The sequence below is a fragment of the Mustela erminea genome, chromosome 4 (genome assembly GCF_009829155.1).
Source record: "Mustela erminea isolate mMusErm1 chromosome 4, mMusErm1.Pri, whole genome shotgun sequence".
Lineage (NCBI taxonomy): Eukaryota > Metazoa > Chordata > Mammalia > Carnivora > Mustelidae > Mustela > Mustela erminea.
In genome coordinates, this window is record NC_045617.1 from 148,463,731 (window position 1) to 148,489,542 (window position 25,812).

Consider the following 25,812-nt stretch of genomic DNA (forward strand, 5'->3'; position numbering starts at 1 on the left):
TCTGAAAGGTGTACTTTGACAAAATGGGGAATGCTACATATACAAAATGACTCAGTCAATCGGGCTTGGAGAGGAGACAAGATTTTATATTTAATTCATTCAGACCGACCCCTCTTCAAACATATGTTTTTCATAAAGACTTGAGGAGGTTAATGGCCAAATTAAGTGAGGAACAACTTGTTTTCAATTCTTCTTCAGAAAAGAGAAATCTTTCTTTTTGCCACAGATGGTCTCAATGTCCGGCCTACACAAGGAGGATCGTATTATTCCTGATGTCGGATGCCACTTCGGATCGATTTCATTAACAAAGAGAGTAACAGACCTTTTGAGATTCAGACAGTCCCGTCTGAACTAGAAAACTAGAGTAAAACCTCACATTTTGCAAAATTACTAGTATTTGAATGGCATTACTTTCTACCTTGTGTTAAGATACAGAATTTAAAAACATTGTTTTAGCTCCCTGTGGATAGGTTTTGCCGAGTTTAGATTTAGTGTGATGGGTTGGTTTATCTACAAAGATTAATGTCAATTAAAGAACATTTAAAGATGGTTTTGGAAAGTTTAATCCTATACTTCTTTCTTCCTCCTCCTCATTCTCTTAATTATCCTGTTAGAATTGCAGATTGATGTACTTAAAATCCTATTTATAAGTTGAGTTAAATTGGGTAAATTCATTTCTCATAATAAAAAATGCTCATTGCTAAATTCTTATCAGTTCCTGTGTCTCTTTTTTTTTTTTAACTTTTCGAAAACCAGTGGATGCTCCCGTTTTTCTTCTCCAGGGCTGTGGATCTTTGAGTGTCAGTTCCAACGGGGTGCTGGATTATTTAAAAAAAAAAGAAAAAAAGAAAAAAGAAATAAAAGTGGGCGCGGTTAGGGCAGACCCGGGAACAATACCGGTGAATCACCAACTAGCACCGACACGCTCACAACCTTGCGCAGAGATGGCATCCTCTGCGAGTGAAGCGAACAGTGTGATTCCTTCGATAGCTCAGTTGGTAGAGCGGAGGACTGTAGTGGAAGCTCCTCAGGCATCCTTAGGTCGCTGGTTCGAATCCGGCTCGAAGGAGTTCGTGTTTTGCATCTTTTTTTTTTTTAAACCCCACCCCCCCTTAAAAGGCGTATCTCAGCTACATATATCCTCGATGTGCATCTACTAAGGCTGTTCCCAATGTACGGCGAACCCAATTTTAAAAATTATTAATTTCTGTAACAATGACTAAGACGCGCGATCAGACGTCCACCCCATACTTTACATACAATACAGCTAGGGGCCGCCGAGATATACCGAGCTCAGACGAGGCGGAGCAGAGGCGGCCCCACTGGGCAAGGGGTGTGTAGACGCGTCTCCGCACCCGCACCCGCACCCGGGATCCGCAACCCCCGGGAGGAAAGACGCTGCCTGCGTAGGAAGGATACGACCTGCGGGTAATTGGTGGGACACGCGCGCCCCCTGGTGGGCTTAGAGTCCCGGGTCTCTGGAAAGGTTTTTGCCCGTGAAGGATGCGGAACCGCTGGCAGTCCGTTAGCCTCAGGGCGGGTTGAAATTCAGGGGCACTGCTCCTCCTTATCGGTTTAATTCTGTAACAGTGGCTTTCAATCTTGGCTGAGAAAAGTTGGTGGATATAGAATCGCCTGGGCAGATTTTACAAACCGCCTTTGCTTGGGCCAGTTTGAAGGTGGGACCTAGGTACTGGTAGTTTGAAAACCTTCCGGGTGACATTTACTGGGCCGCAAGGTTTGAGAACCACTGGTACAAGAGAAACAAAAATTCTAGAATTAACAATGACAGACGGGGGGATGGGTAGAATTTTCTACCCATTTGGGGAGCTAGCTCAAAAGATAGAGATTTCTCTTAACAAAAGAAAGCATTTGCTAATTTGGGGCCCAATCTCATTAAGATATATTACTCCCACTTCTGCCCTATCTCAAAAATGTGATACCAAACACCCGTGGAAGAGTCCTCAACTACAAAGATAATAGATCAAAGTAAAAAGAGTTGTGTGAGAGTTTTGTCCCTGGCAATTTTTTGTATTTTCCTTCCTATGCTTCCGGGCTTTCATTCTTTAACGATTCGCAGACTCTGGTGTATGTCAGAACACAGAACACAGAACCCAGGCGGGTAGTGGTTTGAGACCTACTCCCTAAAACGAACTGGAAACTTACCCCTATGAACGTTGGTCTAAACTGGTAGCTCCTGATTAACTTCTCGCTCCTTGAAAGCGACCTGGGACAAAAGAATAAAGAAGGAAAATGGTCCATTTTTCTTTTCAAAGAAAAGAAATGCAAAGTTTACCAGATAGCCCTGGGCTGAGCTTCTCCCTAAGGCACCACAGAGGTTCTCCATCCTCCCATAATTGGGTGACATTCTGCTATAGTCCAGGATCGAAACCAGCATTACCATCCGCACCTCCGAAGACGCGGCCAGACGGCCCCAGAGGAGGAAGAGGGCATGTATAAAAAATAAGTCTCAAACATACCTACACATCATATGACTTCACCATCATTAAGAAATGGCAATCATTCGTTCCAGTTTGAAGAACTTGAGGTTGCCCTCAGTAGGTCGGATATGTGAGAAATAGATTCCGAGAATAAAAATGTAATATTAATGCATAAATAACTGAAGTGTAGATTTGTAAATCCACCTGGCAGGGACCGATATTCAAATCTGCAAAAACGTAAGAAATCCTAAAGAACTCAGCCACGCCTATCCCAGCACTGTGTGGGGACGAAGGATGGAGAGAGAGCGTGACTTTGGAAGGAAACGCCGTCCCTGTTAGGAAATGGGTCTTGCTCCCGGCTGTAATGTGTTACATTTTAGTAATTAATAAATTTAGTAATACAATTAGCTCGGTATTCAGAGCAGGCGCACAGGGAGCATAAAACTGGAGAATGCGGGCATCGATCCCGCTACCTCTCGCATGCTAAGCGAGCGCTCTACCATTTGAGCTAATTCCCCGCTCCGGCGCGCGGCCGCGCCTCTCTTACTCACTCCGCTCCCTGCGGTCACTCGCGGCGCGTCGCCGGTTGCTTGCAGTCGGCCTTGACCACGGAAACGAAGCGCGGGGCCGCGGACAAGAGGCTGTTGCGTCCCTCGCCGCCGCCTACCACCTGTAGTCCTCCGGATCCGGATCCCGTCGGTACAAGATCTCAGGCGGCAGGCGGAGTCCGGGCCAGGGAGGCCTCGGAAATTCTCGTACACTGGGCAAGAAGTCAACCCGGAATCCGCTCCGAGGCAACAGGGAACCGGAAGGAGATGGCAGGTGCATCCAGGAGGGAAAACCAAGCTTCTCAAGCTTTGCAATGGTTCGTGACAATCTCTGCACCCCTAAATTTTCCACCAGTTGACTCTGCTGGCTCCAGAAGCCGATTCTCCAGAGTCCCTACAGACACTTCTTAAGAACAGCTGTCTGGCTTTAAAACAACAAAACAACTACAACAACAACACACCGCCTGTGGACACATGGCCAGGAGGAGGCGCGCGTCCCGGTTAATTTCTCCATTCTGGCTTTTGGAATCCCGAGTTTGTTCAAAGGGTACCAGTTATTTTCTATTTTTCTAAGGTAAACATTACTAGGATGCTAAGATAATTATGACTGCAGGCTTAGATCCAGAGTCTTTGCAAAAAGACAGTAGTCGTGTCTTTTTCTTCTGGACCTGTTGGGTACCAGGTACCAGGGACTGTGCTAGGTGCCCATCCCATGCAGGAAATCCTTCTGAAGGCCTTCAATCGACGTCCACACCTTCAACTATTTCTTTGCCTGATAACCCATCTTTAGAGATTTCCTCTCTTTGATTTCGTGTTATTTTTTACTCTCAATAACACTGAAGCAAGTGATCAAAATGCAAATGCAGGAGAAACATCTCATTTAAGAGAGTGAGTCTATGTCTCTATGCAGAGCAGGCCTTTGCAAGACCCTTAAAACACCCTTAACATTTGCTCTTCTTTTTTGCCTTTTCATTGCAATCAGGGCTGATAAAAATGGGTGAATAACTTTCTGAGGGGACGAACCTTCCACCTACTTGCCTCCCCACAACTTAGACAATAGAGTTCAGGTGTTCCAAGTGGGTGTAGAAACCACCATTCATTCCAAAACTTGGTGCAAGGACAGCTTTACCCGGATTCTCTCCATCATCTAGGTGCCTTCCCCCTACTTTTCCCGTGACAGAATTTGCAGTGCGACAGAAGTCAGCTTGGCCTTCACTCATTTTTTTCCTCCCTGTTCATTTTCCATGTAGGTGTGGGTGTAGGTGTGGAATTTTAGTGACAGAATGTAGCCCAATTCCATAGCTCAGATCCATGGACTGGGCATGACTGACTGAACTGGGAGTGACTGGTTTGTCTGGGAGCTTTCAACCCTGAGCTGGGAGTACTGGTTTCCATTAATGCTAGATTGGGGATTACATTTTACAACACTCAGTTTCCACAGAGGCTACATGAAAATCAAGACTATTATTTTAAAATTCACATGGCATGCTTACCTGGCAGGGGAGATACCATGATCACTAAGGTGGTTTTCCCAGGGTGAGGCTTATCCATTGCAATCCGGTTGTGCCCACCCCTGCGATTTCCCCAAATGTGGGAAACTCGACTGCATAATTTGTGGTAGTGGGGGACTGCGTTTGTGCTTAAAAATAAATAAATAAATTAAATAAAATAAATAAAACTCACATGGAAGTTTTACCAGTTGTTAGGCTATTGACTCAATGCTAACTTCTCTGCTCTGGTCTGAGTTGTGTTCCCTCCAAATTCCTGTGTTTCAGCTCTATCCCCCAATGTGTCTGTATTTGAAATGGGGAAGTAGTTAAGGTTAATAAGGTTGTAAGGGTGGGGCCCTGAGATCACGGGATTAGTGTCTTGATAAGGGGGGAGACGCCAGAGAGCTCACTGTGTGTGTGAAGACACAGCCAGGACACGCGCATCTGTCAGACAAGAAGAAGGCTCTCACCAGGAACCGAATGACCATCACCTTGGTCGTGACTTCCAACCTCCAGCACTGTGAGAAAAATTAATTTCTGGTACTTTGCCATAGCAGCCTGAGCAGACTAAGACAATAATCCTTTTTAAGCCTGCTGTGATATGAAGGAGATGAGACTCTGTAAACCACATTACTGATGTTCTGCTTGCCCCCCCCCCCCCCCCCCCCCGTTAGGCTTTGCCAGAAGGGAAGCTAGAAGAAGAACGCAAGGCTCGAGAAGGATGGAAGGTGGGCTTACTCATTCGTGTTTCCCTTCTGGGAATTTCCTGTTTCTTGAAGCGTTGCCCCAGTAACCAGCACCAGCCCGAAATTTCACCACTTGTCGGCAACTTTGCTATTTTCCACTTGGTATTTAAGGCATGGGAAGGACACCCGATAATGTCAAGAGAAACTGTCCACTTCTTAGGATTCTTTTCCTCTAGCTGCGAATTCTCTATTAGGTCAGGAACATTGAAAGAAAAGTTACTAGGCTATGCTCTTAGTTTCTCATGGAAAGGGATTTAATTACTGAGTTCCAGAACAACTATGTGCTTTCAACATTTCTCGTAGGAGTCATTGGTGATGGCCATTTGAAGAAAAATTTGGAATGTTTTCAATCATATAGTTGTGGAGAAATTTTATTTTAATAAGCACACATGTTTTATAGATAAGTTCACTTATTTTTTCCTTAAATACATTAGAGGAAGGCCTTTTTGTTCCAGATAGTGTAGCATGTTCTCCCTCTGTGTCTAGTTTTTGCAGTTGGTACAGGGAACTGATCAGTCTCTGTTGAAACTCGATGTTGGGCGATTTGATTTGGAAAAGGAATATTTATATTTCCATTTAAGAATTTTAAGGATGTGTTTCATTTTAATCGCCCTATTATAGCTATGCAATATAATATGAACCACCCAAATCAATTATCCAACTAAAAGTTTACATACACACAGGCACACACAGAACATACTTTTCATCATTATAGTTATGAACATGTATGATTTCCCATTAGACTTTCAGAACGGAGTACTGCAGGGTGCCCAAATGCGGGGGGCATTGCTCTGTTCACAACTCCAAGAAGATCCAACCTAGTTGTCTGCATTTAGGGCAACTATAACATTTATTGAGCAATTTTTGACACTTTTTAGAGAAGGAGGAAGTAACCAGAGAGGAGGGAAGGAAATCGGGTGTAATTCAAGGCATTACTTTCAGCTATATTATTCCTAGGGTAGAAGGATATGGGATACGCTTTGGGTTTTTTCTTGAAACAGACAAGTAATATCCTAACGTCTTAGATGTACAACTCAATGAATTTATAAACCCACAGGCCAGCTTAACCAGATCACCATATCAAATACATTCGGTGTCTAAGCAGACAGCTTAAGGTTGTACTTTTTCTCTACAAGTGAATATGAACATTACCAACACAGAAACCATCCGGATGGGCATTATTTTAGGAATCCTGTAATAGCCTCTCTCGTGAGTCCTTCGATAGCTCAGTTGGTAGAGCGGAGGACTGTAGATGTTGACAGTTGGGCATCCTTAGGTCGCTGGTTCGAATCCGGCTCGAAGGACGAGACTTTTGGAAGTCCCAGGCTCCTCCAACGAAGCCACGGTAAAATTTAGATCCTTCGGGAGGACAAGGGGCACTTTCTGGGGACACGAGGACGCGCTGAGCTCTTATTTGCGGAGCGGGCGCCCACGGTGGCGGTTGTAGGGAAGGGCCGCCGGCTCTGCGGTGGACCTTCCCAGCGGGCTTCGTCCACCTTTTCCCGCGTGAAGCGCAGCCGTGCACACGGCCGCCCGGGCTCTCCAGCTCCGCGGGTCCCGCACGCAGCTCTCCGAAACCGCGCCCGGACTCCCGCGCCACACCCCGCGCCGGAAGGCCGACGCACGCGCGTTGCCGCCGGGCGCGCCCCGCCCCCAGGACTCCAGACCCCGCCCCCGGGGAGTTGTGTCCTCGTGGCCGCGGGGATCCCCGGTCGCCCTGGTGATTCCTGAAGAGGCCTTTTATTGGAAAAATTTCAGACCCACCCAAAGGTGGGCAATAGCATCATGAACTTCACCGGACCCGTCGCCCACATACAGCCACCCTGTTGGCACCTTCTACCCCAAATCCACATCCCTGACCTTTCCGCACAGATCTGAGATGTGGACAGGACCAGGCCATCACCTCTGCCCCTCTGCACACGCCAGGAGTGGAGGACAATTCACATACTGGGGAGGTCCCCGGGCTGGGACGCGGCCGCAGAAAACAAGGTCGAGCGCGTCCGCGCCCAGCCATCAGGACTAAAGGTGGGGAACACGGCAGCGGCCCGGTTTCCCGCAGCTTTCAGCCACGAAAGAAACACGGCACACGCACGTGACCCAGTCATGTCACTTCTCAGAGAACAGCATGCTCAGTCTGTTGACGCATAGTTTGCGGTATCACTCAGCATTTTAAAATGATCTTGAATGGTAGTTTTCAGGAGCAGCGAGGAACTAGGAGGGTTTGAAGACTCCTGCTATAATCTCGTCTGTCTCTGGGAAACGTGTTCCCACTCAGCGGCTAGGAGAAGCTACCAAGGAAAAAGGAAAGCCGTCTGAATTCCGAGAGGAGGGCAAGGGCGGTCACTGTGGCTGACCTGGCGGGTGACAGAGCCAGGGAAATGCCTCTGTCCAAGCATTTAAATGAAGTCCTTTCTGCCGGAACTCTGCAGTTTCCCATCTTGAAAAATTGCCGTGGTATGTTCAAATTCCAATCCAAGATTTGTATTCACTCCAATAAATTGATTCTACTTTTAGCTCAACACTTAGGAATTCCACAAAGAACCTCAGCCTTTTATTAGCAATTATGTCAGAAAACTTTCCTAGAACCCATTCCTTGGAGTGACTGAAAAAAAAAAATACATCTCTTAATGTAGTATAAAATGACACTAGGCTAACAGGTAGGCTCTTGGCAAAAATTGAACGGGCTTTTTCTTCACTTACTGATAAAACATGGACAATTGTAAAAAAAAAAATAAATCTCAATACTCTTACCATATATCTTGGCACAGTTCATACATTTTTGGTTGGTATTTTCCTCAGAGAGGAATAAGCCTTCTTAGTGGATTCAGACTTTCAAATTTCCTGTGTGTATCTACCTGAATAGGTTATCTTACAGTATAGCAATGAGCATTGCCCCTTCTCCTGCCGATCATGGCGGCTCATAACCAGAAACTCTTACTTCTGTGTCATATAAATCATGGTTTGGCTGGCGGGTTCCGCTCTGTTCTGGGACACTGACTTGTAGATCCTCTACAGCTCAGATCGTAAGTAATTTTGTCAGGGTAAGGGTACGGAGGGGTGTGGTGGATTACTCATTAGCTCTCAAACTTCCAGAAGGGACACCCCATTTCCATCAGTGGCATTTTGGAGAACTACAACTGTTAGATATGATACACTATTATACCAGCTTGAAAGTGCTGGAAATTTTAAAATGTGGTAAAAACAAATTTGTGTAATGATATATAATATGTTGAGAATAAGTACCATGAGCAAAAGGAAAGAAAACAAGTTAACTGGGAATCTGACAAGGAGGGAGTGCGCAGCAAGACATGGCCTGCTCAGAAAGACATCAAACTGATGTTGAAGTTTTTGTGTGGCTGATTAGTTTTGTTTTGCTTTGAATGACCTTTCTGGAAATGTAATTTAAACACAGCAAAATTCCTTCCTTTCTAAGGAGTTTGATGGGTCTTGAAAATTATATGCAGTCTTCTAACCACAACACTCACGAACCTTTCCATCTCTCCAGAAAGCCAGCCTGAGCCTTCAGAAGCACTGACCTGCTTTCGGTCACGGCACTTCTGCCTTTGCCAGATGGTTCTAGGACAGACTCGTACAGGCTGCATTGTCATGTGTGTATCCGCAGTTCAGTCCTTATCGTCCACTCCACTGTAGGGCTGTGCTGCTACAATTTGTTTTTTCATTCCACAGCCGATGAAATTTTTTAGTTTTTATTATTATTAATAAAACTGCTAGTTATGGATTGAATTATTTTGCCCCCCCCCCATTCATATATTAAGGCCCTAAATTCCAGTACCTGAGAATGAGACTGTATTTGGAGACAGGGCCTTGAAAGAAGTTACTACATTCAAATGAGGCTGGTAGGGCGCCCCGACCCAATCTGACTGGTTTCTTTGTAGGAAGAGATTAGGATACAGAGACACTAGGGGCAGGAGTGTACAGAGGAATGACCATGTACCCAGGAAACAAGAAGTCTCCTTTCTTCAAGCCAAGCAGAGGTCTCAGAAGAAATCAGTCCTGCTGACATCCTGATCTTGGACTTCCAGCCTCCAGAACTGGGAGGAGATGAATTTCTGTTTAAGTCTCCCAGTCTGTGGTACATTGTGATGCCAGTCTTCACAAATTATTACACGGCTGTATGTATTTTGGCTATAAATCTTTGTGTGGCCATGTGTTTTATTTTCAGTAAATGTACAAGAATGGGACTGCCGGGTCCTATGGTAGGTGTATATTTACCTTTCAAGGAAACTACCAACTATGACCCAGTGTGGGCCGTACCATTTTACAGTCTTATAGCAAAGGACGAGAGCTTGTTTTTCTATATCTTGGACAATACTTGGAACAGTCTTTTAAATATTAGCTATTCATATTTGTAACTAACAAAACACATTCACATGTCCTACCCACATTTATGGGGCAGAGATTATTCAGATATTTTGAGAGGTGGGTGAAATCTTGGGGCCGTCTTAGAATTTTGCCTCCTACGATGAGTGTAGAGGCATCTCGTGTGGTTTTAATTCACATTTCCCTCGACTAACGATGTTTACCTTTCCAGGTAGTTGTCATCTGTAGAACTTCTTTGGTGATGTGTCTGTTGAAATCCATCTCTTTTTTTAAAAAAAATTGAATTGTTTGCCTCCTTACTGAGTTCTAGGAATGCTTTACATATTCTGGATATAAGTCTTGTCTATCAGGTGTTTGTCCTGCAAATATTTTCTCCCAGTCTGTGTTTTTCTTTTTTTCATTTTCTTAGCAGTATCTTTTGAAAAGCAAACATTAAAATTTTGATGAAGCCCAATTTATCATTTCTTTTTCTTTTATACATTGTATTTTTTGTGTTCTTTGGTGTTCTAAGAATTTTTTGCCTAAACAAAGGTCACAGAGATTTTCTTCTGGAAGAAGACATTTAGGCCTCTGGTCAAATTTGAATTATTTTATGTGATATTGACGTAGGGTCAAAGATTTTTTTGTTTTATATATGAATATCCAGTTGTACCAACATCAGTTACTGAAAGCTTATCTTTTCTCTATAGAATTACCTTGTTGCCTATGTCAAAAATCAATCAACAGTATTTTTAACAAATGGTGGTTGAACTGAATATCTACATACCAAAAAAAATGAATCACAACAGTTAACTCAAAATTATCATACACCTAAATGTAAACTGCAAAACTATAATATTACTAGAAGATAACAAAGGGAAAAATGCATAAGTTATCCCTTGAGCACAGGGATAACACTTTTTAGATGCAACACCAAAGGCATACGTCATGAAAAAAAAATTGGTAAGTTGGGCTTCATTAAAATTAAAAACTTCTTCAAAAAGACAGTCAAAAGAATAAGAAGAGAAGCCACAGACTGTGAGAAAATATGTGCAAAGAACATATCTGATAAAGGACTGCTCTTTGCTATAAAAAGACCTTTTAAAACGACAATAAAATAAACTTGGACAAGAGATCTGGACAACTCACCAAAGATATACAGGTGTCAAATAAAAGATCCCCATCATATGTAATCAGGGAATTGTAAACTGAAAAACCAACAAGAAGCCACTACATGCCTATTAGAATGGCCAAAATACAAAACACAGCACCAAGTGCTGGTAAGGATATGAGGCCAACAGGAACTCTCATTCTGAGGCTCCTAATTTGCATTTCCCTAATGAATAATAACATTGAGGATCCAGATCATGGGCTTATTGGCCACCTGTACATTTTGTTTGGTGAACTATCTATCCAAATCATTTATTTGCCTATTAAAAAAACGGCTCACTATTGAGTCGTACAAGTGGGTTATACATTCGGGATCCAAGACCTTCATTACTTATCACTTAGACACTTCCCTAAATGTTTTGCATGTATTTTTCCCCTGGCCTGTCACTTGCCTTTTAATTAAGTTCTTTAGCATCTTTTGAGGTTGTTTTTTTTTTAGACTTTGATGAGTCTAATTTATCATTTTTCTTTGTAGTTTATGTCTTTTGTGCTCTAAGAAATTTTTTGCTTAACCTAAAGTTACAGATTTTTCTCCTAGAAGTTTTTTTTTTTTTTTAAGATTTTATTTATTTATTTGACAGAGATCACAAGTAGGCAGAAAGGCAGGCAGAGGGAGAGGAGGAAGCAGGCTCCCTGAGCCGAAGGCAGAGGCTTTAACCCACTGAGCCGCCCAGGCGCCTCCTCCTAGAAGTTTTATAGTTTTAGTCATTATGTTTAAGTCTTCATCCATTTTGTGTTCTGTCCATTATGCTGTGGAGGGTCTGAGTTCATTTAGTAGCATGTGTTTATCCACCTTGTCCAGCACCATTTGTTAAGGTCTCTCTGGTCAACACTGAATTATCTTGGTGCTTCTGTCAAAGTCCACTGATTCTGTGTATGTGCTGGTATATCTTTCTGGACTCTCTCCAGCTGTATAGTAAGTCTTGTAACCAGGAAGAGTCAAGTCCTCTAACTTCGTTCTTCCCCTTCGCAATTGTTTTGGATATTTTGCATCTTTTGTAGTCTATATAAATTTTAGAATCAGCTTGTCATTTTTACAAAACTGCTCATTGAGATTTTGATTGGGATGGCATTACATGTGTAAGTCAATTTAGAAGACTTTGCATCTGAAAAATGTGGAGTTTTCTGTTATAGAATGTGTTATTTTTATTGTACTTTTGGTTAAATCTATTCCTAAAAATTTCACTTTTTATACCCTTCCAAATGGTATTGTATATTTCAAGTTCAATAAACCAGAATACTTATTAATAAATAGGATTATATTTTATTACATCTGTGTCCTATAGCTTGGGTAAACTTATTATTTGCAGTAGATTCTTCAGCATTTTTTTCATAATCATCACATCATATGTGAAAAGAGACAGTTTTGCCTTTCCTTTTCAAATCTATGCTTTTATTTGTTTCTTGACTGGTACTGGCTAGAACCTCCAGGGCAATACTGACTAGAAGTCAAGGTCGGATATCCTTGTTCTAGACCTGATCTTACTGACAAGGCATTCAGTCTTTCACTACTAAATACGCTAATGGTAGGCCTTTTCAATATGTCTTTTACAGGTAGATTAAATTCCCTTGTGTTACTAGTTGGCAAAAATTTAATCCATGAAAGCATCCTAATTTTGTCTTGTTGTTCTGCTTCTATTGAGATCATCATAGAGGTCTCTTATAGTCTGATAATAAGATTAAATTGCTTTCTAATAAATTCTTACTTACACTTCAACTTTTCACCTGGTTTTGTTTTTTGGGAGCTTCTTTTCCCACTTGAAAAATTCAGGCAACATTTACATAAAATGTCCCTTTTTAGTGCCATGAGTTCTGACAAACATGTACAGTCACATAACCACACCCACAATGAAGATATGAAATAGTTACATCACAACCCTAAGCCTCTCTGAGCTCCTTTTGTAGTTAACTCCTCCCCCTGCAATTCCAACCTGCTAACTACTGGTGTTTTCTATTCCTTAATTTTTGTGCTTATAAGAATGTTCTATGCAGCCTTTTGCATCTGCCTTCAGGATAAGGAAGATGCATCCAGCATTACATTAAGAGTTTGCTCCTTGTGACCGCTGAGCATTCAGCTGGAATATGGTCTGCAGGCTTCAGGAGCCGGCGAGTTCGAGTCCGTTAGCTAGAGAAGCACTTCAGACTTGAATCAACTCTGCGACACCACGTGACTAAGACAGAGCCTCTGGGATCTCAAATGAGCACTTGGACATTACCTAGCACTGGCTGATGAGAAACATACAGAACTTTTCTCAGGTCCCTTTGTGCCCTTTGTGCAAATTGGGTTGGAGGGGAGGTGGGTGGAGGGGAGGGGGTGACTGGGTGACGGGCATTGAGGAAGGCACTGGATGGAATGAGTATTGTTCCATGAGACTGATGAATCACTAAATTCTATCCCTGAAACTAATAATACACTGTATGTTAACTAACTTGAATTTAAATAAACTCTAAAAAAAAAAAGGGGAGAGAGAGAGAGAGACTGGTAGATTAGGTAAGAGGAAAGTTTTGACTGATCTACTGGAAAAGCCAGAGTTACACAAGAAAAAGGACAGATCCTGAAGATGAGTAGACACTTGGAACGTCAAAAGCCAATGAGCACTGGCTAAGAGAGAGTTTGGGAGTTTAAATGAGAGAAAAGAGAAAGAAATTTGGATTCGCTGCTATGTTATAGCAAGGGAGGCTTCTGAGATGAGGGGAGATGTCTGATAGGAAGCTTCCTGTGTGATCAATACTGTGTCCATCTGTGTGTGTTCGAAGAAACTTAAGTAAAATTTAAACATTTTTTTTCCATGGAAAAACAAGAAAGAAAATTGGAGAAGCTTTTATTTGAGAGACAACATGAACTTAGATCCTAAAGTTTGGCTGCTTTCATGTTTGTGGTGTTCAAGGCTCTGCCACAGACTCAGTATATGGAAGCGATGGTCGTTTCTCTGAGGCTTTTCTACTCTAGCTTCTCACACTTCCCCCAGATTAAATTAGATTATTGCAAAGAAATGAACCAGCCCATATGTTCTTAGTTTCTCAGGAGAGATCTGAATAACTGAATTAAATATGAATTCTGTGTTGCAGATTCCTCATGGAAATCACTGGTAGGACCTTTTGAAGAAAAATTTGTTTTTTCAAGACTACAGTTATGAAGTATTTTGATTTTTAATAAAAAATAAACTTTTTTAAGTTCACCAGAAAGCCTTCCTATAGATACATCATCAAGAAAAGTCTGCCCAGATGGCTTCCTGCTTTCTTCACAGGTGTTCAGCCAGGAAGCCAAATGCTGTTATAGGTGTTCATTAGCAATAGACAGCATCCCTACAAACACATGTCTACAGTACTTTTTTTTGATTGGGTAGGGGTGTTTCATTTATTTGCCCCACTAAATATAAGCCACTCAATTCCTAAACACACACACACACACACACACACACACTGCCTCTCATGTTTTGGGTGGAGTACTTCTGTGTCTATACATTATTTTCATTGTCTTTCAAAAAGGGTTGCAACGTTTCCAAAATGAACTCAGCAGTATATCCACTTCAAGACAATAGATTCCTCTTTAACCCAGCTGTCTCTATGTAGGATAAATTATCATTTATCCACCATTTTAATAGAGAGGTGGTGAGTAGAAGAAACAGAGAGACAGCAGGAAAAATAAGGGTGATGGCCCTATCTATATTCTACATAAGCAAGCAGGATATGGAACGTGGAAGGTATTTTCTTTTTTAAAGATCTAAATCAGTGCTCGCTTTGGCAGCACATATGCTAAAAGATCTAAATCAGAAAGTAACACACAAAACTTAAGTGTTCAAGGGTATTAATTTTTCAATATACCTCTATGATTATCACTCTTACCAGTTTTAGAACATTTCTAGCATCCTAGAAAAAGCATTTGCTTGTAATTCTTAAGATGATTAAAACCACGGGGATAAACATTATTAGAGGTATTCTAACCATCTCTAACACCAATCCTTCGATAGCTCAGTTGGTAGAGCGGAGGACTGTAGATGTTTCACTGTGGTCATCCTTAGGTCGCTGGTTCGAATCCGGCTCGAAGGACTCACCCTTTTGATAGGTTTTCATTGACGCCGCTTGCGTGGACCCTTCATACAGGGAAAAAAAAAAACTTGAACAGTTGGGAATATTGTCATTTGTGCTCACAGACGAACTTGTAAGGCTGGAAATAATAATAAATAAATAAATGGGGCGCCTGGGTGGCTCAGTGGGTGGCTCAGGTCATGATCTCAGGGTCCTGGGACCGAGTCCCGCATCGGACTGTCTGCTCAGCAGGGAGCCTGCTTCTCTCTCTCTCTCTCTCTCTCTACCTGCCTCTCCATCTACTTGTGATCTCTCTCTGTCAAATAAATAAATAAAATCTTTAAAAATAAATAAATAAATAAATAAAATAAATGATCCACAGGCACATACGAGAAGCGGCGTCTTTATAAGATCTGGTCTCCAGGGAGACTGATTTCTCATGGAGTTTAGGCAAGGGTCATGGGGCGTGTGGAGAACGGGAAGGACCTCTTTCTTGGCCCAAGGTTTTCATTTCATTTTGGAGGTCCCATGGTCTTTCTGTTACGTTGATATTTAAGTGAATAAACACTTCATTAATGGCAGTTTCAAATACACACAAAGTAGAGAAAACAGCATCAATTACCGGCAGAGGCGTCACACCTGTACACTGGCATCCTCTATCCTCCCAGGTGCCCCCTTCCTACTCCCGACCTTTTAGAAAAAATACCAAGATGCGCTCTCCTCTCATCCAAAGTCGCTCAGTGTTTTGAAGACATGAGGAATTCAACGCGGGCTCGAGTCTGTTCCTCTCACTGCCCCCCTCACTCCCCCAAAAAAGAAGTTCACTTCCATAAAATTAATGAAACTGGTGTGAGAACTCGAGGAGGCTGGTTTCTTAGGCCTGTCGCCCACTCCACGGAAGAGCGAGGCGCCAGGATCCGGCAGAACTATACTGGGAGGCTGCCTGGCCGGAGCTGTCCCCTCGGATGGGAGCCGTGGACCCCTGGCCCGGTTCTTTTGCACAGCCGCCAGTTCAAGCAGGATAGGAAATCCTGTCCCGCTGCAGCGAGGACGGATTTATACTCTCCTTACACTCGCCCGGGGCCCCTTCCAGAGAGCCGGCTGCACCTTCGGTCCGCATCCCTGGCCGCTGGTTTTTGCAGGCGGCCCAGCAGCAGCTGCGCGTGGGAGGAACCGCAGCGCCAAGAGCGCGCGGACGGCGCCCCCTGCCGGGCTAGCTCGGCTCTGTGTCAAGGGGCGTGTCCGGCGCCGGCGGGACAGAACCCTCGGCCGGGGCGCAAGGACAGCCCACCCCGCCGCCGCTGGGTCAGCAGCAAACACCCACTCCGGGAGAGCGGGGTTAAGCGCGCCGCCCCCGGGTCGCCTCAATCAGGGCCGTGTGTACACATGACAACAGGTGTTGATAGTATCAGCACGCATCACGGGCCAACTCCAATCGCGCTTTGAAAACAAGAGAAGTAACTGTGGCCCATTAAAATGTTTTGGACATCTTAGTCACAAAATCAAATTGAAAGTTAATATTTTAAAGTAACCAAAAGGTTTTAAACTAAATGAGGTCACAACTGAAGTCTTCAAAATCTGAATTTCCAAAACTTCCATTTGCAAAGTTAAACTACATTTTCAAAACCAGAAACACTCAGAACTCGAAGTTAAGTTTTGAAAAATAATTCAAACTTCAAAGCTCAAGACGGTTTTAAAAACTTAAGTTCAAGTCCACTTTAAAAGGTGAATCACCCCGCCGCCGCCCCACCGGAGTCGCACCCGGGTCCCTTGGATAAAATGCTGTTTTGGTCGCTGAGACACACAGAAACCTCTCCCAACTTCCCCCGGTTTTCTCACATTGCCAGAAGAGCCCGCCTCCCGCGTTTTTCCCATCTCGCCGAGGCATTCTCTAGGGCACGTTCCCTTGGGGACCTACCTGCTCTACTCCCATCGCCCAAGTCCGAGCCCCGCCACTTCGGCCATTCTGAGCCTAAATCCTGCCTTTCGGCTTCAAATCCCGCGGCTGACCGGGCCCCCACTTCCGCTCTCTCCACCCATTCCGGTCCTTCCACTCATCTCCGCCCCTTCGGCCCCGCCCCCTTCCTGGCGGCAGTCGCACGCGGGGTGCGGCAGACGGCGCGGCGCTTTACGGCTGCCGTGCTTCTCGTCTCCGCCGGCATGGAGGGAGAGGAGTTGGAGAGGGAAGATGCGGAGCAGGAGGCTGTGGAAGGGATAGATGAGAAACCAGAGGCGGTGGAGGAGCAGGAGGAATCCGAAGAGGCGGTTTGTGGCGCCAAGAAGAGGGTGGTGCCTGGTATTGTGTACTTGGGCCACCTCCCGCCCCGCTTTCGGCCTCTGCATGTACGGAACCTTCTCAGCGCGTATGGCGAGGTCGGGCGCGTCTTTTTCCAGCCCGAGGGTAAGTCTTTTTCACAGGCTCTGGCTGTGCGGGGAGGAGGGTGGCGCTTGCCGGCGAGTGGGCTCGCTTGTTCGGGCCCGAGGCTCGGAGGTGGGGGGCACGGGACTCAAGGCAGGCGCCCGGCCCCTGTGGGGAAGCCGGGATTGGGTGTGGGTAGCTCAGTAAGCACAGATGAGTCTACTCCGCACACCCCCCTTTCCTGAACCGATTTTACCGGCTTGTTAAATGAGTACACACTGAATAAAAATCTGAGAGGCGTTTTCACAAAACTGAATCCATCCCCTTTGTCATCGTGACCCAGGTCTAGCGACAGTGTATGGTCACCTGACCCCAGCTTCCCTGCGGGCACTAATTGAATTGGGATTGGGGTATGTGTGCATCTCTGCACATGCATTGGCGTGTGCATGTGCAGAGCAGATCTGATGCAGGAGTTGAAGTCTGAGGAAAAGATTGAGACATAGTGATAGGATGGACCTTGGAGTTCTCTTCCGGACAAAGATCTCGAGGTGGGATCCTGGCCCGCGGACTAGTGGGAGGTGCCACGCCGGCTTCCTAAACCACTGCTGTGTTTTTGGCACAGACGGGTTCGTGAGGCGCAAGAAGAAGGCAGCGGCAGCCTCGACAGCGGGAGGCAAAAAGCGGTCCAAGTACAGCAAAGACTACACCGAGGGCTGGGTGGAGTTCCGGGACAAGCGAGTAGCCAAGCGCGTGGCAGCGAGCCTTCACAATACGCCCATGGGGGCCCGAAAGCGCAGCCCCTTCCGTTATGACCTATGGAACCTCAAGGTGAGGGGGTAAGCTTCTCTGTCGCATCCCAGCCTCCCGCCTTCCCAGCCCCAGCCCGGGCATCTCATTTCCTCTTGTTGACCCCCCTCTCTTTCATCTCCTCTCCGCTCCTGACATGTCCTACCCAGATCTTTTCATATTTTCCTGTCCACAGTACCTGCACCGTTTCACGTGGTCCCACCTCAGCGAACATCTCGCCTTTGAGCGCCAGGTGCGCAGGCAGCGCCTGAGGGCCGAGGTTGCCCAGGCCAAGCGTGAGACTGACTTTTATCTTCGAAGTGTGGAACGGGGACAGCGCTTCCTTGCTGCTGAAGGGGACTCTGCCCGCCCGAATGGCACCTGGACCTTTGCCCAGCGTCCTACTGAGCAAGAGCTGAGAGCCCGGAAGGCAGCTCGGCCAGGGGGACGTGAGCGGGCTCGCCTGGCAAATGCCCAGGACCAGGCTCGCTCCAACCGAGGGCTGCTTGCCAAGATCTTTGGAGCCCCACCACCTTCAGAGAGCATGGAGGAGCCCTGAGTAGTCAAGAACTCTTGAAAGGCAGGGAGACCCTTTCCATCTCCTAGCCTTGCTTCCTGTCTACCTGATAATAACTACTGACAGTGATTATATTATCTTTCTAAGACCAGGAGTCTGGTGGGTGCTTAGGCATAGATGTCTTGTGGGGCTTGGTCCACCCTCCAACTCCTGTTGCCTGGCTGAGGCACCCAGTTCATACTAGCAAGAGTATGACTACGGCAGGATGCCAATTTTGCTTGATTCTTGACTGTCTACTTCTGCCCAGTGAGATCCTCTAAAAATCCCACTTCCTGGGCCGAGGAAGAGCCTTTACTTCAAGCTAGAGTGATAAAGCCCACTCCAGGCAGCTGTTCCACCAACTATAGATGAAGGGAAGCTGCAACATCCTTTTTATTTGAGAAGATTAACAGGGCCTGGGGGTAAAGGGGTGGGACTGGGTTGGGAGCCACCTTCCAAGTAAATGTATAGAAAAGAAAAAATATATATATGTATATATATATATATATATATATATATATATTTATATCCCTTTGTAGTTTATTGGGGCATGGGGGGTGTTTTATAAATTCTGACTTTTATCCCCTCATGTCCCGTTCATTTCCCCTTAACTTCATCTCCTGGTCTCTTAGCCACCATTCCTCCCCCACCCTCCCAATTCAGTCTGGACCGTTTTCTATCTATCACATTAACTTCTTAGCCCATATCTAGTTCAGCCTTTACTAAGTCACTATATGAGGACATGGGGATAGTAGGTAATAATAACCCTTGGCTTCAAGATAGCCCTTGGCTTCAAGAGTTGCCACTAGAAAGAAACATTAAAGAAATAAACGTACAGATGGGGCGCCTGGGTGGCTCAGTGGGTTAAAGCCTCTGCCTTTGGCTCAGGTCATGATCCCAGGATCCTGGGATCAAGACCCACATCAGGCTCTCTGCTCCACAGGGAGCCTGCTTCCTCCTCTCTCTTTGCCTGCCTCTCTGCCTGCTAGTGATCTCTGATTGTCAAATAAATAAAATCTTTAAAAAAATTTTTTCAAAAAAATAAAAATGTACAGAGGTACTGCAGGCATCACGGTAGATGTATCTAACGAGGAAAGTAGGGGCCCTGGGAGGGTATGGTTGACTCTCCAGGAAGGTAAGCAGTGCTAAATATGCAGCTGATACCCGATCACACTCTTCAGAGATGGGTCCATTTTCACCAGGCTTTCCAGATCATTCCTGAAAAGTGAACAGAAGTCTGACTGAAACTGGTGTAGTCCTGTTGGAAACAAAAGTTGGTGGGTAAAGTGTTGGGTTCAAATCACTAAAGGTAGACAAAGCCTGGGAGGTAGTTGGGCACAAACGATGCTCCACAGATACACTTCTGGGAATTAGGGCTCATATAAGGGAGGGTTCACAGGCAACATGCAGAGCAGGCCTGGAGGCCACAAAAAATGTAAGCCACTAAGAGAAACTGAAAACAAGTGTCACAGTAAATGAAAACAAATTCAATAAATAAACACATAAATTAAAACTGGTCAAGGGTTCCTGGCTGGCTCAGTTGGTGGAACTTAACTCTTGATCTTGGGGTTGTGAGTTTGCCCCGTGCTGGGTGTAGAGATGACATAAAAAAAAGTTAGAAAAGGAACACAGGGTGGCTCAGTTGGTTAAGAGTCTGCCTTCGGCACAGGTCATCCCAGGGTCCTGGGATCGAGCTCCACATTGGGCTCCTTGCTCCACCAGGAGTCTGCTCCCTCTGCCTCTCCCCCTGCTTATACTCTTAAATAAAATCTTTAAAAAACTGGCCAATATCTAGGAATTATAGGAAGTTGTGGAGTGATTATAATAATTTGGGTTTTGCTTGTGCTGTTTTTTCCCCATAAAGTCCTCAATATTTACTGATTCTTTCTTTGGGTAAAGTGGATTAATGCACTTATTTGGGTCTAAAATAAAATCTTGGTCATGTTAAGATTTTGATTTGGTAGGTGCACTTAATTTGGGAGAATAAAAATGACCAGTAAGAGATGATAGATACTTGGTGTAACATTTCCCACAGTGCCTATACCTCTCCTGCCCATCAAAGAAGTGTAATTTTACAACCTCAGTTTTAGGAACTCCATACCCTTGTTTCTATGTTCTTGTTCTGTGTTTCTTGTGAGTTTCATGTGGATTGTTTTCCTCTGGTCATGATGTCTTCCAAGTGAGCCAGAAAAATCCAGTGTCGGAATTTGATAAGCTATTCACATACTCAGAATTCTAAGTTCCCATTCCCCCCCTTTGCTAGATAAAGAGAATATCAAGATTAAGAAACTTCTTATCCCTTAGGTTGCTAATGACTTCTAAAGTAAAACACATAATAGGGCTTAATTTTTTGAATGAAATAAACTTTTTGGGGTGGCATTAGGTCAGCATTAATATATTCGAGGTCAGCACTGCAGGCTCCAATTCAATAGTTCTGCACAAAGCTCATCCCCACAGCCTGGTAACAGATAAATCAAAGGTGGAGTGAGAAATGGAAATAAGAATGTCTGGAAGAAGATGAATTTCCCAAGAGCTGTCAGCCTGATTCCCTGGAGACAGCCTTTTGAGGGCAGGAAAACACCTTTTTTACATTTAAAATGTTATTCCTCTTTGAAATGTTGCCATGAGTGACCCTGACATGGGTCAATTTTAGTTGTACAAATATAATAATTGTATACCTTTCCAGAAGTGAACTTGCAGAGTAATTTTGGTAGATAATGTCAAAACGCCTCTTACGAAAAGTGTAAGCAACCATTTTTGGGATTCCACTTATAAGCAAGGAAACGGATAATTTAGAGAAATACCAGTCGCTGGAAACCAGCTATCCCAGACAGAAGCCTCCAGCACTCTTCGCAGTCTCTTACGGATGTCCCCACGGTGGGACTCAGGGAGAGGGTGGCCCGCTCCGTGTGGAGGGCAAGCTTTGTGCGGCTTTGGCCAAGCGGCCGCTGCTGCTCTTGGCGCTGTGCACGATGCGGGTGGACCAATGCAGATGAAGGAGAGGGAACCTGGAAACAAACTGAGTAGAATTAGGTACAAAATGACGGGGCTGGGCTCATGTTTGATGGCATACTGAAGGCATTCTGTACATTTTAAATCACGGAACAAGAGAAAATTACGCCTATCTCAAAGATGATCTGGATAAATATGTTAGCTAGATCTTAATTTAATTTGTGAGAATGGTCAGAAACAATATCGTCAGACAAAACTTAGGGAGAAAAACCGCAACTTTAAGCGGTGTCCCTAAATAGTGAGGGCCGTCCCTGGGTGGGCTCGAACCACCAACCTTTCGGTTAACAGCCGAACGCGCTAACCGATTGCGCCACAGAGACGAAGTTGAAAGCGCTTCTCTTAGTAAACATGATCTTTTCATTTTTTCTAGTCTGACCTGTGAGATACCTTTACAAATAGCTTTCGATGGGTATATGTATTGAAGAAATGTCCCCTCGTGATTTTTGTTGTTCTTATTCTTGTTTTCAAATAATATAGATATTATTTAACCCACTGAGCCACCCAGGCGCCCCTCAAAAAATATAGATATTATTAAGAGAGGTACCTTGGAATGTAGATTGGGTGGGAAGCAGGGTGGGGACTGCTGTTTACCCAAATACATGTGAATATAATAATTTAAAAAAGGACATCTAGCCAGAATTTATTTTCAGTCCAAAAAGAGAGTTTTTACTGACACTTCAGTTGCTAGAACAGCCCCCATAAGGATTCTGTATAGATGAACATACATTAAATGGGAAAGATACCAGGAAGAGCAATGAAGGAAATACAAACCATTTAGGGGAAAATCTAGAGGATCATCAATGCATCCTTAAATTATCAGGTAAAAGTGTGCTTCCTGGGAAATAGGATATTCTCATGTACCAAAGTATCAGCGCAGAGCTATCTTGCTAATTGCAAAGCAAAAAACAAAACTTATGTCTCCACTGAAACTAGGGATCAAATTTGGCATCATTAACAATGGGAGAAATTAACATTATGTGCTTCCTGATGAAGTCACAGGAAGTCCACAGCACACGATATTTTGTCAAAAAGGATTAGCTTGGATGTAATTTGCCCTGTTAGACAACTTCTAGCCTTGTTGCTTCATGTAGCTATTGCTGTGTAACAAGATACTAAAAAAATGTTAGTGGCTGTTTGATGGTTCTTCCAGAGAAGCAGGACACATATGGTAAATCTCCTTCTCTTATCTCTCCGCCTCAGTCCCTCTCTATAGAGATCTCCCCGCTTCTGTCTCTATGTATTGATCAATCCATCTCATCACTTACCGATCTAATTGGCTCATATGTAAAGTGGGCCAGCAAGCTGGAAACTCAGGCAGGATATCTATGTCACAGTCATGAAACAGAATTCCTTCTTCAGGAAGAAAAGATGTGAAATATTAAGAACTTAAAATGTTGGTTGAGTAAAATAAGATCTTGGAGATTTCAAAGTCAAAAATCAAAAATCCACTTAAGCGTCCTTGGCAGAAACTTGAGTATTTTGGAATACAGGGTACATGAAAGGTAGTGCAGGTACAGATACAAGGAAGGTAGTGCAAAACAGACATGAATATGTCCTGGAAAGAGACAGCGCCAGCTGGGAGCAGGCGTAGAGGCAAGTGATCAGAAATATTATAAAATCATAATGTAATTTTCTTTGCTAGGAGAATAATAGGTAGCCAAATAATGTGCTATTTTGTCTTAGATAAAACCTAGACTTGGAGAGGTTGAGTGACACGCCCAGGGTAACACACTGTTGGATTTTATCATGAATGAAGTCCCAAAGCTGAGCTCTGAACTGTTAGGCTCTAGTATATTTCCTACTCCATTTTGACAGTGAGGAGTACTTCAAAGAGAGTTTCTGATCTAGGGTAAAGAGAATAGTGTCGTGTAAGTTAACATACTGTCTAGTTTCTAGCCATACTTCAGGATTAACAGATCTGAGGAATGGAAAGCTGAAACACAGAGTCTCTTCGCTTAAAATGTGCTTTAGAAATATCTGACCCCACACCAGAGAGAAGCCAGTTAAGTTCTTGTGATATGTCAGCACTATTAACAGTCAAAAAGAGGCAACGACATTCCTAAGGGGAAAGGAATTTGGGACCAATGAGATCAGATGTCTATAATTCTCCATCATCATATCCCAGCGTAAACCCTTCTGTTCAGAAGCCAGTGGAACCTTGGTGAATTCTACAGCCACATCCTTGAATGTCGCTGTTGCCTGAAAAATCAAACAAACCCAGAAATGCCTCACTGAGGGGTTACAAGCCCAGAAGTGAATGGAATGTAGAACAAAAGAAAGCAAAGCAAGATATAGTTATGACAGAATAAAATATTCTGTCAAGAAAGCCAAGTCTATTCATTCTTACTTTGTGTCTAATACTGTGTTTGAGTCCGTCTGAAGTACAAAAACAAAGAATACCAGTCCACAAGTGACAGGAAATTGTTCATGTGAAATAACTTCAAAATCATAAAGCACATGAAGAAATCGTGAACTTCTCTGCTACAGAGAAAAGGTACTGAGGGCATTCCAGGAAGGATGATGCCGGCGTATGCAGAAAGCGAGGGAAAGAGTTCACTTAACAGTTCTCCTCTTTAGATGGACAGTCCAAGCAGCTAGAGAGTCTCTAAAGTGTAGGGGTGTCAAGGCCCAACTCACTGGAATTCTGATTTAAATTGTCGAATGGAGGGCCAAACATCAGTGTTTTTTCTTATTTGTTTGTTTGTTTGTTTGTTTGTTTTAGAAGCATGCTAGGTAATGCCAATGAGAAGTCACTAGTGAGAATCCTGCTTTTAAAGAAAAAAAAAAAAAAAAAGCAGGACTCAAGTCGTACTAGATTCACTGGTGAGCTTGTTTGCTCAAACTAATCCAGAGACCGCAGTAGCAGAGTGAACAAAACATCATGCACAGACTCAGATACTGATACTGATTCTTTGTTCCATTATTTATTGGCTGTGTGAATTCTCTTTGCAACATTTTTTTGATTTTTGTTTTTTTTAAAGATTTTATTTATTTATTTGACACAGAGAGAGAGATCACAAGTAGGCAAAGAGACAGGCAGAGAGAGAGGGGGAAAGAGGCTCCCTGCTGAGCAGAGAGCCCGATGCTGGGCTTGATGGGGGCTTAATGTGGGGCTTGATCCCAGGACCCTGGGATCATGACCTGAGCCAAAGGTAGAGACTTTAACCCACTGAGCCACCCAGGCTCCCTTTAACTTTATTTATTTGAGAGAGAGAGAGAGCACACGTTGCTGCAGGGAGTGGCAGAGGCAGGGAGAGAAGCAGACTCTCCACTCGGCAGGGAGTCCGACAGGGGGCTGGATCCCAGGACCCCGGGATCCCTACCCCAGCCAAGAGCAGATGCTTCACCGACGGAACTCCTGGGGGCCCCTGCATCTCTTAGGAGCAGCTCTTTCTGAATGTTCTGCCCCAGGCCTTTGCTTATGTCTCTGTTTTGACTGATGGTGTATGGATGAGAACATATTCTTTATATCCATTCCAAATCAAATCTTCCTCAGTACAGTGGTCTTACAGTTTCCCCAAACAAATGATCTCGGCATTTTCCAGGAACTTCCTTCCTACTCTGTATCTCCACTTTTTTCATCGAGTCACACTTCTTTCTTGGAACCCCTGTTAGGGTACAGGGAATGGGCTAGTCATTCACCATCCTCCCCCCTCTGGCTCACCCCTGTTTTTCTCAGGAACTTCGGTCTCCTTTCTGGCCCACACGCACGATACACCCATCCCTAGCACCACACCACTGATCATGCCTCCCACTCTGCCTGCAGCATCCTGAACCCGCACCTGTGATTCAAGACCCACTGCAACCTCCATGTGCAATATGGAGCTTTCCCTGCCTCCTCCAGCCTCTCCCTTCCCAAAACTCCTTTAACACTTACCTTGCCCACTTAATCACATACTTATATATGCGTTTAATATGTATGTATAAGCACACGTGGATGTGTGTGTACATAGAGACCCAAATGCTTCTGTAATGCTCGTGCAGGGGGACAAGGGCTTGGCCCAATGCACACTTTCTACTGCCGGCAGGGCCACGAACAGCCGTGCGTGTGACTAGCCCAGATGATGGACGGCCGCATGTAAGAGAAAGACAGTGAGGGGAAGACACCAGAAGAATGGTTAGCGTTCCTTTCAGATACTGCCTCTACCACAAAGTATTCTATCTAGTTATCTACCAAAAAATAGAGCTCAAGTTCCAGTGCAGGAACTTGATTAGTCATTGGTTGATTGGCTGGTTACTGGCTAGTCACTACAGAGCCAGAATCGAGGAAGAATACCAATGTTTTGGAACTGAAAATAATAAATAAATCAAGGAACAGATAAATCTACTTATCCCAACTTACCCGGTCCTGGCTG

General features: G+C 44.3%; 1 protein-coding gene, 3 long non-coding RNA genes and 6 other non-coding genes across 10 annotated transcripts; 6 read left to right on the forward strand and 4 right to left on the reverse strand.

Moving 5' to 3' along the window:
- Window positions 1–740: 740 nt before the first annotated feature.
- LOC116587691 lies at window positions 741–3,064 on the reverse strand. Its single transcript, XR_004284573.1, has 3 exons — window positions 2,993–3,064; window positions 2,167–2,227; window positions 741–1,750 (listed from the first exon to the last, which is right to left on the reverse strand). It is a non-coding gene; the product is annotated as an uncharacterized LOC116587691 (long non-coding RNA).
- On the forward strand, window positions 981–1,069 carry TRNAY-GUA. The gene is given in 2 exon segments: window positions 981–1,017; window positions 1,034–1,069. It is a non-coding gene; the product is annotated as a tRNA-Tyr (tRNA).
- TRNAA-AGC lies at window positions 2,887–2,959 on the reverse strand. Its single transcript has one exon. It is a non-coding gene; the product is annotated as a tRNA-Ala (tRNA).
- Window positions 3,065–3,401: 337 nt separating the features above from the next.
- On the forward strand, window positions 3,402–23,329 carry LOC116587690. Its single transcript, XR_004284572.1, has 3 exons — window positions 3,402–4,609; window positions 6,135–6,142; window positions 23,315–23,329. It is a non-coding gene; the product is annotated as an uncharacterized LOC116587690 (long non-coding RNA).
- LOC116589636 lies at window positions 4,475–4,633 on the forward strand. The gene has a single exon (XR_004285393.1). It is a non-coding gene; the product is annotated as a U1 spliceosomal RNA (small nuclear RNA).
- TRNAY-GUA lies at window positions 6,441–6,529 on the forward strand. Its single transcript is given in 2 exon segments — window positions 6,441–6,477; window positions 6,494–6,529. It is a non-coding gene; the product is annotated as a tRNA-Tyr (tRNA).
- LOC116587681 lies at window positions 14,475–16,804 on the reverse strand. The gene is made up of 2 exons (XR_004284562.1): window positions 16,663–16,804; window positions 14,475–14,809 (listed from the first exon to the last, which is right to left on the reverse strand). It is a non-coding gene; the product is annotated as an uncharacterized LOC116587681 (long non-coding RNA).
- On the forward strand, window positions 14,677–14,765 carry TRNAY-GUA. The gene is given in 2 exon segments: window positions 14,677–14,713; window positions 14,730–14,765. It is a non-coding gene; the product is annotated as a tRNA-Tyr (tRNA).
- Window positions 16,854–18,927, forward strand: ABT1 (activator of basal transcription 1). The gene is made up of 3 exons (XM_032338233.1): window positions 16,854–17,145; window positions 17,726–17,931; window positions 18,086–18,927. Exons 1-3 carry the CDS (start codon window positions 16,905–16,907, stop codon window positions 18,446–18,448), a joined length of 810 nt encoding a protein of 269 aa, XP_032194124.1. The 5' UTR covers window positions 16,854–16,904; the 3' UTR covers window positions 18,449–18,927.
- TRNAN-GUU lies at window positions 21,704–21,777 on the reverse strand. Its single transcript has one exon. It is a non-coding gene; the product is annotated as a tRNA-Asn (tRNA).
- Window positions 23,330–25,812: the final 2,483 nt, after the last annotated feature.

What these genes read in the sequence shown, in the direction of transcription:
- ABT1 (XM_032338233.1), top strand. Translation starts at nt 16,905, where the DNA reads ATGGAGGGAGAGGAGTTGGAGAGGGAAGATGCGGAGCAGGAGGCTGTG. An exon ending in CGTCTTTTTCCAGCCCGAGG is followed by an intron (nt 17,146 to 17,725) that starts GTAAGTCTTTTT and finishes TTTTTGGCACAG; the next exon opens with ACGGGTTCGTGAGGCGCAAG. An exon ending in ATGACCTATGGAACCTCAAG is followed by an intron (nt 17,932 to 18,085) that starts GTGAGGGGGTAA and finishes TCCTGTCCACAG; the next exon opens with TACCTGCACCGTTTCACGTG.